General features: G+C 49.5%; 5 protein-coding genes across 5 annotated transcripts; 2 read left to right on the forward strand and 3 right to left on the reverse strand.

The window, feature by feature from the left end:
• Positions 1-155: 155 nt before the first annotated feature.
• NCS57_01467700 (uncharacterized protein) lies at positions 156-911 on the reverse strand (the record flags this gene model as incomplete). The annotated part of the gene is made up of 1 exon (XM_053064273.1): positions 156-911. The coding sequence occupies one exon, from the start codon at positions 909-911 to the stop codon at positions 156-158; it is 756 nt and encodes a 251-aa protein (XP_052906157.1).
• Positions 912-1,717: 806 nt separating this feature from the next.
• NCS57_01467800 (Zn(2)-C6 fungal-type domain-containing protein) lies at positions 1,718-2,767 on the reverse strand (the record flags this gene model as incomplete). Its single annotated transcript, XM_053064274.1, has 1 exon — positions 1,718-2,767. The coding sequence occupies one exon, from the start codon at positions 2,765-2,767 to the stop codon at positions 1,718-1,720; it is 1,050 nt and encodes a 349-aa protein (XP_052906158.1).
• A 998-nt stretch (positions 2,768-3,765) lies between these two features.
• NCS57_01467900 (uncharacterized protein) lies at positions 3,766-4,707 on the forward strand (the record flags this gene model as incomplete). Its single annotated transcript, XM_053064275.1, has 1 exon — positions 3,766-4,707. One exon carries the CDS (start codon positions 3,766-3,768, stop codon positions 4,705-4,707), a length of 942 nt encoding a protein of 313 aa, XP_052906159.1.
• A 3,617-nt stretch (positions 4,708-8,324) lies between these two features.
• NCS57_01468000 (D-amino-acid oxidase) lies at positions 8,325-9,574 on the forward strand (the record flags this gene model as incomplete). Its single annotated transcript, XM_053064276.1, has 4 exons — positions 8,325-8,350; positions 8,402-8,536; positions 8,591-8,688; positions 8,748-9,574. The coding sequence occupies 4 exons, from the start codon at positions 8,325-8,327 to the stop codon at positions 9,572-9,574; spliced, it is 1,086 nt and encodes a 361-aa protein (XP_052906160.1).
• Positions 9,575-9,981: 407 nt separating this feature from the next.
• Positions 9,982-10,992, reverse strand: NCS57_01468100 (uncharacterized protein; the record flags this gene model as incomplete). The annotated part of the gene is made up of 1 exon (XM_053064277.1): positions 9,982-10,992. One exon carries the CDS (start codon positions 10,990-10,992, stop codon positions 9,982-9,984), a length of 1,011 nt encoding a protein of 336 aa, XP_052906161.1.
• Positions 10,993-12,269: the final 1,277 nt, after the last annotated feature.

Here is a 12,269-nt window from a genome sequence, read left to right on the forward strand (position 1 = left end):
GCAATGACTTGCGTGTGTTTTCCCCCTGATTACCCATTCCTCTTTTTGTTGTTGTTTATCTCAAGGACATCTCTCCTAGAGACGACGTTGGGGCCAACGGTGCTCTTTGGTCCCAATGCTTCCTTGTGCTCCTAGATTGCGATGGGTCTCTCAAGTTACCAAATGGGGGATGGATCCTTCTTTGAGGGCTTCTTGGCTGGGTAACTGTAGACAATGTAGAATGCCCAGAGAGAGTACAGGAACATGAAACAGCCAGCGCAGTAGTACATGGGCTGGACAAAGATCTCGGGAAGGGTGAGAGCCCACATGCTGAATGGTGTGAAGGTCCAGATAGCGCAGATGATGTTGACGAGGCAGAATCCCAGCGCGAGACCGTCTCGCGAGCCACGTCGGAGGTACTCGTGTGTTGGGCCGACAATAATGAGGACGTTTGTCAAGCAGAACCACTGCATAACGCAACCTTCGCCCATCAGGATGATTCCGAACCAAACAACGCAGTACATGGCCATCTGGAGAAACACGGCATAGGGAAGAACAGAGGCCAGGGAAGGGTTCGGACCAAGAACGGAAGCGAAGCACGCATTGCGGGTCTTGGTGATGGAACGATGAATGCAGAAAATCTCGAGGGTGGTCCATACAAACAAAGCCGTTGATGTTCCTCGTAGAAACCAATGCTCGTCATATCTTGATGCAGCTTTCCCAAGGATGTAAGACCACGTAGAGTCATGGGCGAGATAGAAGGAATGCATCCAGAAAGGAATGGGACCATTGCCTTCACGCAGTAAGACTCTAATAGCGTAGACATATTGCATGTATCCCACAGCGAAGCTGACTCCCGAAGCGACAAGAAGAGGTGTGTTGTTGAGGTTATACTCTTCAGTGAGTTTCTGGTAATAGTCGATAGTTGCCATGGTTGCCGTAATAAATTAATCAGTCCTCTTGGAAGATGTTCATTGTTTTTACGTGTCGTTTTCTAAGAATCAGAGGGAGATTTTAAATGGCTCTAGCACTATGATGATAAAGGGGTCTTAAAACTGGGCTCTGGCTACGGAAGGGTCGGTATGAAAGCCCGGGCTGAGTGATATCCGGGGACGCTAGCTATGAGCTCTCGGCGCCGAAATTCTCTAAGCGGCTTAGACCCCGTAAGAACATAACACGGGATTTGGTAGCCACGGAGCCGAACTGCCAACTTCAAACCATAGCTCCAGTATTCACGTTTGTTATGATCCGACACTTGAGAAAGGTGACACGATGGATGGGTCACCGAGGCAATCGTTGGCCCCATGGCCACAATGGGTCACGATGACGCATGTAGCTAGGGGATCAGTGCGAGTCTCGGGACGCGGTACAAAATTAGCAAAAGTGTCAGTGATAGTGGCGATAACCCTAGTAATAGCGTGCCAACAGTGTCTGGGTCGTCTCGTGGGATTGCTTGTACCTACGTCAAGTCATATGCCCAACCATGCTGTGAGAACTTGGGGTACTGAATAGTTATGTCGTGCAGCCTTTGTGGCCCGATTGCCTGGGTGACTGCGGAAAAGCATTGTCCACCTTTGCTAATAGCATGGTGTTTTATTGAGTTCCACGTTTGCCATGTCTGATGTTGATTTCGTCAAGGGGTATCGCTCTTTAATTACAATAGCAACCAGTATCATAGAAGGAAACATCAATTATGTATCGTTAATCACTCTGACGTTAAACCTGGCATCCCTAGCTATTAGACTGCTTTCCCTATTTCCGTAGCCATATGCGCGGTCGCTTTAATGGCAGCGACCTGTTTTCCCAGTGCGTATATATCATCAGTTGAGGCTCCAATTGCCAGGTTGACTACAACTTCTAAGACACCATGGAGGAGAAGGGAGAATGCTGCTCCGAAACGCACTCTCTGGGCAGTTGTTCTCGCCATGATCTTGTTGGCAGTTTGAGAGTACGTCTGCTCCCATGACTGCAAGCAACCAAGAATCTGTGTCCTCGTCGCCTTTAACTCGGCCACTTGGTACTGACTCCGCAGGCCTGTCACCCGATTCAGAAACTCCAGCACTTCCACGGATAGAACGCTCAGATCACTGCGCGCCTGATCGCACAAAATGGTGTTGATGTTGCTTGTTGCCGAGCTACTGCGCTCTGTTTCGCAGGAAGACAGGTGCTTGGGCCCAGGATAGCCTGAGGCGAAGAGCTTGATAGCAAACTCGTCCAGATAAGGAAAACCAAGATTGTAACAAGGAACTACCCGGCCGCCGTCGCTCACACCTGGGCGGTTCCGGTATTGGTACATGATACGAAGTCCTAGAAGGAAATGCTGGAAGGCAGTAGTGTAGTCGCCCATCATGACTTCAATGCTCATAAACATCTGGCAGCACACGAGCGCAGCCTGGGCAGACTTTCGAGTGGGTTCCTCTCTTAGCCGCGACGCGAGGCCTGAGACTGCCGCGTTGTACGCATCCAAGCTACGTTGATTGATAAATATGCCGTGAGTGCCGACATTGGCAGTGTGTCTTTTTGTCCCGAGTCCGTCGTGTAGAGCGATCAGAGAATCGAGTCCATGGCGGATGGTGGGATCTGAGAGATTTGCCAGTATTGCCCGGGCCTCGTTCCGGTAGCAAACATTGACTTGGCGCTTGCGATGGAAGTAAAGGGCTAGCTTTTCGACTTGATCGGTCGTAACTGTGGAAGACTTTGGCTGGTATAGAGAGAGTGTTGGCTGAGAGCCAGGGGTGGTCGCTGAAGTTGATGATATGGGGCTCCCGAGGGTCAAGATTCGGAACATGGACGGATATCCATCACACACCCGATCAGTGGACATGCAACGACGACATGCTGGTCGTGTTTCATCACATTTGACTCTCCGGATCCTGTTTGGGAGCCAAGTCGGCTCAGCATCAGTATCAACCTGACAGCAAGCGGGTTCGTAGTCTCTCCGTCGCCTCACCTGCAAGTGTGGCAGCCTGTCTTAGCCTTTGGCTTGAATTTCCGCCTGAACGGTGGCTTGAAGGGCTCCAGTAACTGTTGCTCTTCTTGGCGAGCTAAGAACGACATGTTTCCAGTGCTGCGGCCCCGCACATGGGTCGATCGGTTTGTCGTGTTCCTTGAACAGTCCTCTTGGAGCAACACCCGACACTGCTGCCCTTAAATAGGAAATGGGAACGAAAACCCCACTTGGCTTGCTGAATGGTCCCTACCTATGTATAGAGTAAAGATAGGCCACCTACTTCGGCGTTTTATTAGAAGAAGACTGTCATCGGCGAGCTTTGAACGAATCATTTATGCAGCTGGCATTTTACCGACAGACGAAAGGTGTCATTGGAGTGATATATACGGTTAGACAAGCTAGCGCACCCAGAGAAACGCGACATCCCTGGCCATACGAAACAGCCCTATATGCCGCAATGTAACCCAGTTCCTTGACCCCTACCTCAAACGTTCACGGCTAGACCGATTTAGGAAATCTGAACGACATGGCCAATCACCTCAGCTTATACAGTCTCTGCCTCCAACTCCAGAGAACCATAGCATCCATGCGCAAGGCTCCTGAGGTCTCTTCGCATCTCTGCCTTAACTGTGAGCTCTGTCGCCGGCATGTCTTCCTGTTATTGATCATGCAACTATTTAAATTAGCCATCGCCCTACGAGTCATCAGGACTTGCACCACATCAAACTTGACATACTGGCACTCTATTTTCCTCGTTCTTCATCACCATGCACTTCACGTTTCGCTTGTCTATCATACTCACATGGCTGCACTTTCTGGTACACGTAGCCCGGGCTATGTCAGAGCTGAGACTCCTCACTCAGTTCCCGCCTTCAGTTCGCATTGAGAACCTCACTATTCTTCCAAATGGCACTATTGTGGTGTGCAACGCCTACACCGGAGATCTCTACAGCATCAACCCTCTCAGCCGTTTGTCAAAGAGGACCCCCTACCTATTCACTTCTCTCGCGCCATATTCCTCGGCCATCTTCGGGCTCACATCCCCGTTGCCAGACACAATCGTTGCTACTGCCAGTAACTTCTCGTGGGAAGAAGGACTTGTAGAGCCGGGTTCCAACGTTGTCCATCACATCACGCTCACCGAGGCTGGGGCCAAGATCAAGGCATTCCCCATTTCTTCGGCAGCATGGCTGAACGGCCTGACACCTGTACCTCGCTCACCGCATTACCTACTTGTTGCGGATTGTGCTTCTGGCTCTCTACTCCGGCTCGACACACGAACAGGATGCGTCGAAACTGTCAGCTCGGATCCCCTCTTTGCCCCTATACCCGAGCCTGAGTCCAACCTCCTGCTTGGCATCAACGGAGTTCACGCTCGAGACGGATGGCTGTACTTTACCAACACAAATCAGGGCTTGTACGGCCGCCTAGCCATCACTCCCGAGGGTCTATCAGTCGGGACACCGGCTGAGATCATCGCACGGGGACTCAACGGGTCAACGTTCGATGATTTTGCCCTGAGACGAGACGGTGTTGCATTCCTCGCCACAGGGCTGGGGAACCTCAACGGTATTGAGACGATTACCGATAGAGGTGAGGGTCAAATGCTGGTTTCCTGGGAGTATGGCTCCCCGGCCATCAGCCAACCAGTTTCGGCCGTATTTGGTCAAACAATCAAAGAAAGGAGCACTTTGTACTTTGCAACCGCAGGATCGTACTTGGGTAGCAACGCAACGTCGACTGGGGGTCAGATCTTTTCCCTTAAGGTTAAGTGTTAGTGGAGATGAGCTTGGTGCCCTAAGAATTCTTGTAACTATCAAGACGCAACTGCTTTATTCAGGGCGGCAAGAGTGACATTCCAATACATCATGGACCCGAAGATAGCTCTACATAGGCAACTGTTTCTGGAGACGAAATATGCGGTTGCATGAAAATTGAAGTCAGGGGGCCTCAAGTAAGACTGCCTAAGGTCCTCCCATATTCATTGTATGGTGGCTGCAGCTAAAATTCTACGTCTTTGTTTAGAATGTGGTCAATCTAAAATCGATGAACTGATAGCCCTTCCCGTCATGGATATTCCGGAGAACCGCGTAAACCCCTTTCATGAAAGCTGATTGAACACGACAAGCATTCCCTGCCTCTGCAGTGATTATGGAGTGTTGTTGCCTCACATTGCTCGCCAGTAGTAAAGGCCACCTCAAACATCAGTCTATAACTAAAACTCACCGTGATCAGTGGTTCCATTCTGGGAAAAGAAAATATGTGCCGTACTTTCAGTGAAGTTGGAAACCAATTCATTCAGTGCTGAAGGGTCTGACTCGGGATCTGGCCGATGACCCAGATCATTGTCCGAGTTCAACGGCTCTACTCGTCTGCTATACGATTAAAAGCTCTAGCCGGAGACGATCACAAACAATGACTCATCTCTGCGAATGCCCTCGGTGCTGTGGAGGACCGTAAGGTGCCTCAAGACGTGACCAAGTCTATAATCGACGACGAGGATCACGATAGTTCATACTGAGATATAAGGCGATTGTGGTGATAACGCGCTAGCATTGTCCTTCTCATGGCCATGATTATTGTGAGAATCTTAATACATAAGCAACCCAGGACCCGCTTCCCAATCACTCGTGAGAGCTGTATAGGGGTCCTGGTAGAGGTAGTATGGCGAAAGACCGAAGACAAGTTTAGCAAATACGATAGGTAGTTTCTCAACTTTAATCTCGAGGGTGGCATGCATTGTTGTTGGTGAGGTCTGTTCAATCCGTCATAGTCCCTATTCTACATCGCTATGGGTATATTTCATAGGCTATCGATAGTCATCTGTCAAAGTGTGGTATAACGCTTCCCTAATTAAGCATAGAACGAGCTCAGATCTCCTGGTATCTACCAAAGTATGTATCACTATGCTGAAACTGAAAATAATGGCGGAAGTCTTAATGTGTCTTGGCCTTTATGCCAACTATTAATTCCCAGAATGGTTAATATCCTCATCTGAGCACTACCATGTGTTGATAGCTTGGCCCTCACTTCGATACCGAGTAATAGCCCATCACGGATGATCACGCATAATTAGCATCTCGGACTGGTGTTGCTTAGGACAAGGCAAATCGAGGAAGCTTAGGGGGGTTGAGTAAGATATGGGGCAAAACTCTGGTTGAAGCCTTCACTTGCGCAATATCTTCGATGGCACACTCACTTCTGTGTTCACTCTGTTCTCATTCTTACAAAACACAGGGCTTTCGGTTCACACCCACCCATCAGGTAGATGCAGTGGCAACTCCGTGGCTCAAATCATCTCTACCGGCTAGGCCTCGGTTCCAGAAATGTTGAGCTCTGTTCCCAGGCAAAAAGAAAGGAATTGGAGGGCACGTGGGAACTGCTTCCGCCTGGGCTTGAACCAGAGGCCTTCGCATTACAGAACACTCGGATGAAGTATTAGTACGACGCTCTAACCAACTGAGCTACGGAAGCCATCCAATTTGTTGAACGCAGCCGTTGGCATCCACCATTGAGTGGACACGAACGGGGAACTTGGTGGCTACTGGCACCCCGATGCCAATAAAAAAATTACCTATTTAGCGACTTTAATTTAAGCCCAAGGGGCTAAGAAGCGGTTAATAGTGACGCGTACTTAGATCCGGCATTGGTTAACTATGTAGTTTTTTATTATACTATATTAAACACCGAGTTAGCTGTCTCCCACGCCCCGTAGGGTAGGGAAGGCTATGCTCCGTGTTTTAAAGAAAATATTACAGGTTATAAAAATGCTCTATATTTCTCGGTATACAAGCTGAAGGTACTGCTCCAGTTTTATTAATTATAAATGGACCATCAGCAGCGTGAACACATATCAATTTCAAATAAGTATCATGTGTTAAGCATTCACACATGCTCCAATGTCAAACAATGGTTTCACCATGAACTCCCTTTCGATGGGAAATTTCTAAGCGTTAACTAGTAGTTGAAAGCGTTAGCCCTCGGTATTATCTAGACCTATATGACTGCGATTAATGCTATTATGAGCTTTTACACGTGATCCGCGTCTCCCTAGATAAGTGAGCTTGTCCACGTCGTTGACTCTACTTATTATTATTATTTCTTTTTATTATCTGCAATCACAAGTCCGCGAGAGACCATCAGCCGTAATAGCAAAAAACACAACTCTTACCACATAGCGGCATGAAACCCAATACCGTAAAACACCGTTACCTAATTATTTACTTCCTATAGTTGCAGCCTCGCTAACCGCCAACCAGGGTCATGCAGGCGGCAGAAATCAGATGGGTCACTTGCTGGTCATGGTTTTGAAGGTACCTAGGCGCCGTGTCGGGGATGCTTACCCTGAAAGGGAAGCCAAACGACCATACCTGGCTGAGATTATCTGCTCCCATGCCGTATCCAGTCTGTCACTCGTCTTTTTAGGTGCATCATGGTGTTTCCATAACTCCTTAGTTTCTCGAAAATGACGACAAAATCACATACGACCATACCCACTGGAGAACTCGGGATCCCGTCCGCTCTCCCATAGATAAGCCAGTGAGGGGCGGATTAGTAGTTGGGTCGGTGACGACCAGCGAATCCCCGCTGTTGTATGTCTTCCTTTTTACCATTTCTTCCTTTTTTGCTGATCAGCTTTCTGATGTGTAGAAACAGATGCGGAACTTGTGCATCGCACATTCAATGACAAGCAATGACTGTCGAAATCTTGTGCTATTCAACCATTCGGCGCTATTCATGACATTTGGCCAATTGCATACAAACATCATTCCTTCCAGAGAAGCTTGAAGCCTACCTATTAGCATTGTTCAGTGTTCATGCCATTTATGAACGGTACGTATTCTCCTTACCCCACGCCAAGACTTAATAGTCCTAGACTCTTTTCGGAGATAAACTCCCTCCTCAAAACAGGCACGTTTCCGCGTTCAAACGGAAAGCCTTGCCATTTAGGCAACTAACAACCGGAACAGCCGCCCTCTTAGTTTCGGTTGAGGGTCGTGGGGTAGTAGTGGTGCCCCCCGCGTGACCCCAACCTTCGAGTCAACTAGGAAAGCAACCGCGCTGATAAGCGTGAATCCTCAAGATAAGTTTGGTGCCGAGATGCCATGTGGGTCACATCTGATCAAAATGGGCACACCTCGGTTTCGTGTAGGCCATCGTGGGCCACAAAAAGCAACAGACGAACTAGGCTAGCCTTGAGAGTCGTCAGCCGGCTTACTCAGTCCTTCTTGAATGAGCATGCCATTGCGGTGTGGCTAATCAGGGGTTGTGAGTTGTCATAATCCACAAGGTGAATAGCTAGCATTTAAGTCTGTCTGGTTCCTTGCCATAGCTCGACTGGCAGACTTAGGTGCGCATACTGTTTTCCAGTTTCTTGTTTGTTGGTTCCTCCAAAATGACCAATACCGTCGTTGTGATCGGGTAAGTGACTTGATCTCTGGGAACTAGAGATAGCTCAGCTAACATTATCAGTGCCGGGGTGATTGGTTTGACGTCAGCTTTGCTGCTGGCCAAAGAAGGCAAGGATGTTACCGTGGTAGCTAAACACATGCCCGGTGACTATGATGCCGAATATGCCTCGCCTTGGGCGGGCGCCAACGTGATTCCGTCAGTAACCGGAGTTGTGGAAGTCAAGTTGCATCTGCTCTAACATTTTTACAGGTTGGCACCTAAGGAGGGAAGCCGCTGGGAACGAAGAACTTGGGTCGCTCTCAAGAAGTTGACTGAAGAAACCCCTGAAGCAGGGATTCATTTCCAGAGTTTGTTACTGGCCTCTCAACCTCCGCCCTGGTTAGCATGACTGACACTGCATCTGTAGCGACTCATGTCATCCGCCGAAACAAGGACATGGAGGCCGACACGTCTGGCTTCTCATCTCACTTCTACCAGGATAACCCATGGTTCAAAGAGATCTTCAACAATTTCCGCGAAAATCTCCCGTCAGAAGTGGCTCCTGGGTACGACTCGGGATTCCAGTATCAGGGTATCTGTATGAACACAGCAATCTTTCTCCCGTGGATTCTCGGCCAGTGCCTCAAGCACGGCGTTGTGGTAAAACGTGGCATCATCTCTCACATCAAAGAAGCCAAGCACCTGAGTCACACCGGCCGAACAGCCAATATCATTGTTAATGCCACTGGTCTCGGCTCTCTGAAGCTTGGTGGCGTTGAGGATACAACAGTGGCTCCCTCTCGCGGCCAGATCGTGGTTGTGCGAAACGAGACCCCCAAGAATTTCCCTCTCTTCATGTGCTCGAGCACCCTCGATGGGAGCGGTGAGGAGATTTACGCCATGCAGAGAGCAGCGGGAGGTGGTACAGTCATTGGAGGCACATATCAGATCGGCAACTGGGACTCTCAGCCCGATCCCAACACCGCGAACCGGATCATGGAACGAATTGTGACTCTCTGCCCGGAGATTGCTGACGGCAAGGGTGTTTCGGGGTTGAGTGTCGTGCGGCATGGTGTTGGTTTCCGTCCATGGAGGAAGGATGGTCTGAGGCTCGAGGAGGAGAAGCTGGATGACGAGACGTGGATTATCCACAACTACGGACACTCCGGTTGGGGCTACATGGGGTCATTTGGCTGTGCCGAAGGAGTTGTTGAGTTGGTTGAAAAGGTGACCAAGACTCGAGCAAAGTTGTAAGATGCCTGTGTTAGAGTTTTAGTATTCTATTTTTACTTAATCGTATGAACTTTTATCCTCGGTCCTCGTTGTTCTTTCTGAGGTGGGAAATCAGGCTTTCATTTTTGTCAGCCTCGAGTTCATTACGCTTGGCTAGAGAAGAGCACGTTTTCTCCCAGTACACTTCATGGCAAGGCTGACGACAATCGCATAGCCGAACAATTGAATTTTCTTACATGAGGCTTCTCCTATGATTACCACCATAGAAACTTCATGTTAGCTAGGTCACGGTGTTTTACAGCACTCGGTCTTAATCCTGTCTTCTGTTTATCATTCATTGTGTTCTATGTTATTGTGTCTGACGGAGACGGTCATTGATATTAAGAACAATTTCATGAGCCTTTCTTGTATTCTTTTCTACCCTCTACTCAAAGTAAAAACCCGGTCGGAAACGGATCTTCTGGGTCAAGATGCACATTCTTCTCACCGGTGATCCAAGCCCTTCCCTTGATTGTCGGAAGCACTGCATCCAGGTCCCCAACCTTTGCCGTACCTCTAATGTGACCGATGAACTGAGTGTTGATAATACTCCTAAACCTGACCGGCTCACCAACCTTGACAAGCCCCCTGGCATGAAAAATAGCGAGGCGAGAAGAGCTGCCCGTACCACATGGGCTTCTATCTAGTCTCCCTGGCGTGACAATGACCGTATGCTTGACTGACTTCCCCCCAAGCTCGTCGACCAGCGGCTCCGTGATGATGACGTTGTTGATGCCACAGATCGCCGGGTTCTCGGGATGCGTGGGCATGCATTCAGCCAGCACGGCGCTCTTCAGCCGTTTACCGAGGTCGATGAGGCGATCCGCGTTGACAGTATCCACCATAACACCCAGTGCGTCTGCTTGGACGAGGACATACCATTGGCCCCCGTATGCAATGTCTACGACAACCTTTCCAAGCCCAGGAACGCTGATCTCTTTATCGAGGGCGTAAACAAAGGCGGGGACGTTGTCAAAGGACACAGACTTGCATTTGCCATTCTGGCATTCCGCTGTTGCCACAACCAACCCCGCCGCGGTGTCAAGTCTGACTTCCGTGACAGGCTCCTTCATCGGCACAATGCCTGTCTCGAGAAGAACCGTCGTGGTGCACACAGTGTTGGAGCCAGACATGGGCACCCAGTCGCCAGGGGCCATGATGAGAAAGCCGGCATCGGCGTCGGGACGACATGGCGGCACGACCAGATTTACGCTCATTTCCAGACGCCCTCGTGGCTCTTGGAGAAGCAGCTGGCGAAGGTCGTCCTTCTCGGCCATGTAGCGGACGAGCTTGTCGTGCATCGTCTTTGCGGGGACGTCAATCACACCTCCGATGACCACATCGCCTACCTCACCTTCAGCGTGACAGCAGACGATGGATATGACCCGTTTTGACCTCATGGCGAGTGATGTGAGAAGAGGGTGGGAGAAGGGAGCGGCTTGTTTTGGTTGCAAGGGAAGAGGCAATAGATTGCCAGCGCTGAGACTCAGAAGAAAAGTATCCAAGGCTCGTCGAATGCTCGTCTGTGTACTCGTTGAAGAGTGCCACGCCTTACAAGCCTCTTATCATTGAACGGGATATCGGGATTGCATGCCCTTCGCGGAAACTTGCCTCATTTTGAATCAGCTAATGGCCTGGACCCCATCCCGCCCCTCACTGCAAAATCAGTCAGTTATACCGAGCTCGAGATATGATAAGTTTGTAGCGCCTAAGGAACTTGCGGCTGCAGTCCCCGTGGGGTACTCTAGTCCTTTGGCGTCTGGGGCAACAGACAAAGCCAAACCCATATCTTCATCTCAAGTGTCCTCTCACCAAAACGGCCATGTTATCTCCGAGTTGATAGAGTGACATCTCACATCGTGCTATGGTATCAGCGTCATTCCCCGACTTTTTTTATTGGTACAACCCCGGAAATAGTCTCTTCCAGCTATTCACTTGGCTGTCGCGTTCCAAAGGACTTATCATCGCGTCACAACACCACTTATTATTTCTTCTTCTTATGCTTTTCTTTTCTCAACTCTTCACCAAGCCAAATTTCCGTGACTCAACTCGTGATACATGTCGCCCCAGGGTGAGGTAGGAGAGAAAATATGAAGCAAGATCTTGACACTCGTCCTTGGCGAGACTGGTCACCAGGCAGGCATCGAATGCAGTCTCAACTCATGCTACAATAAGGTATGGCTCTTGGAGACATTTTTGGCACTGTTTCTTCGTCGGTACTGGGCCAAGTCCGCCTCTTTCTCCCTAACGATATCAACCGACTTCTCTACAAAGTAACCACCATAACTGAAGAAGCAGATATGTCTCCATCTCTGGAGACATCATGGCTCAACCTCGCGACCGATGCATCACCATGAGTCTCAGCTTGTCCCTTGATTAGGTCTGCGGGCACCTCTTCGCCGCTATCTTCACGGCTAGAGTTCAATATCACAGCTATCATTGTTCAATACCGAGGACCGACTATGCATGGAGTTGTCTAGCTACACTTGCTTCTCAAAGGAGCCAGTCATGTCCCATGTGAAATAGGCCTTCATTGCTCGAAATGAGCGCGGTTGAGGTACTCAATGCAATAATTTCTGTTGGCCAGCCTTGATCTCCAGTTGGTGTTGTCGCCTGTGCTGCAATCCCTCGTATCGATCAAGTATTGGACGAGGCCTGTCATTCAGGACAGCTCCTT

This window comes from Fusarium keratoplasticum, chromosome 14, assembly GCF_025433545.1.
Source record: "Fusarium keratoplasticum isolate Fu6.1 chromosome 14, whole genome shotgun sequence".
Lineage (NCBI taxonomy): Eukaryota > Fungi > Ascomycota > Sordariomycetes > Hypocreales > Nectriaceae > Fusarium > Fusarium keratoplasticum.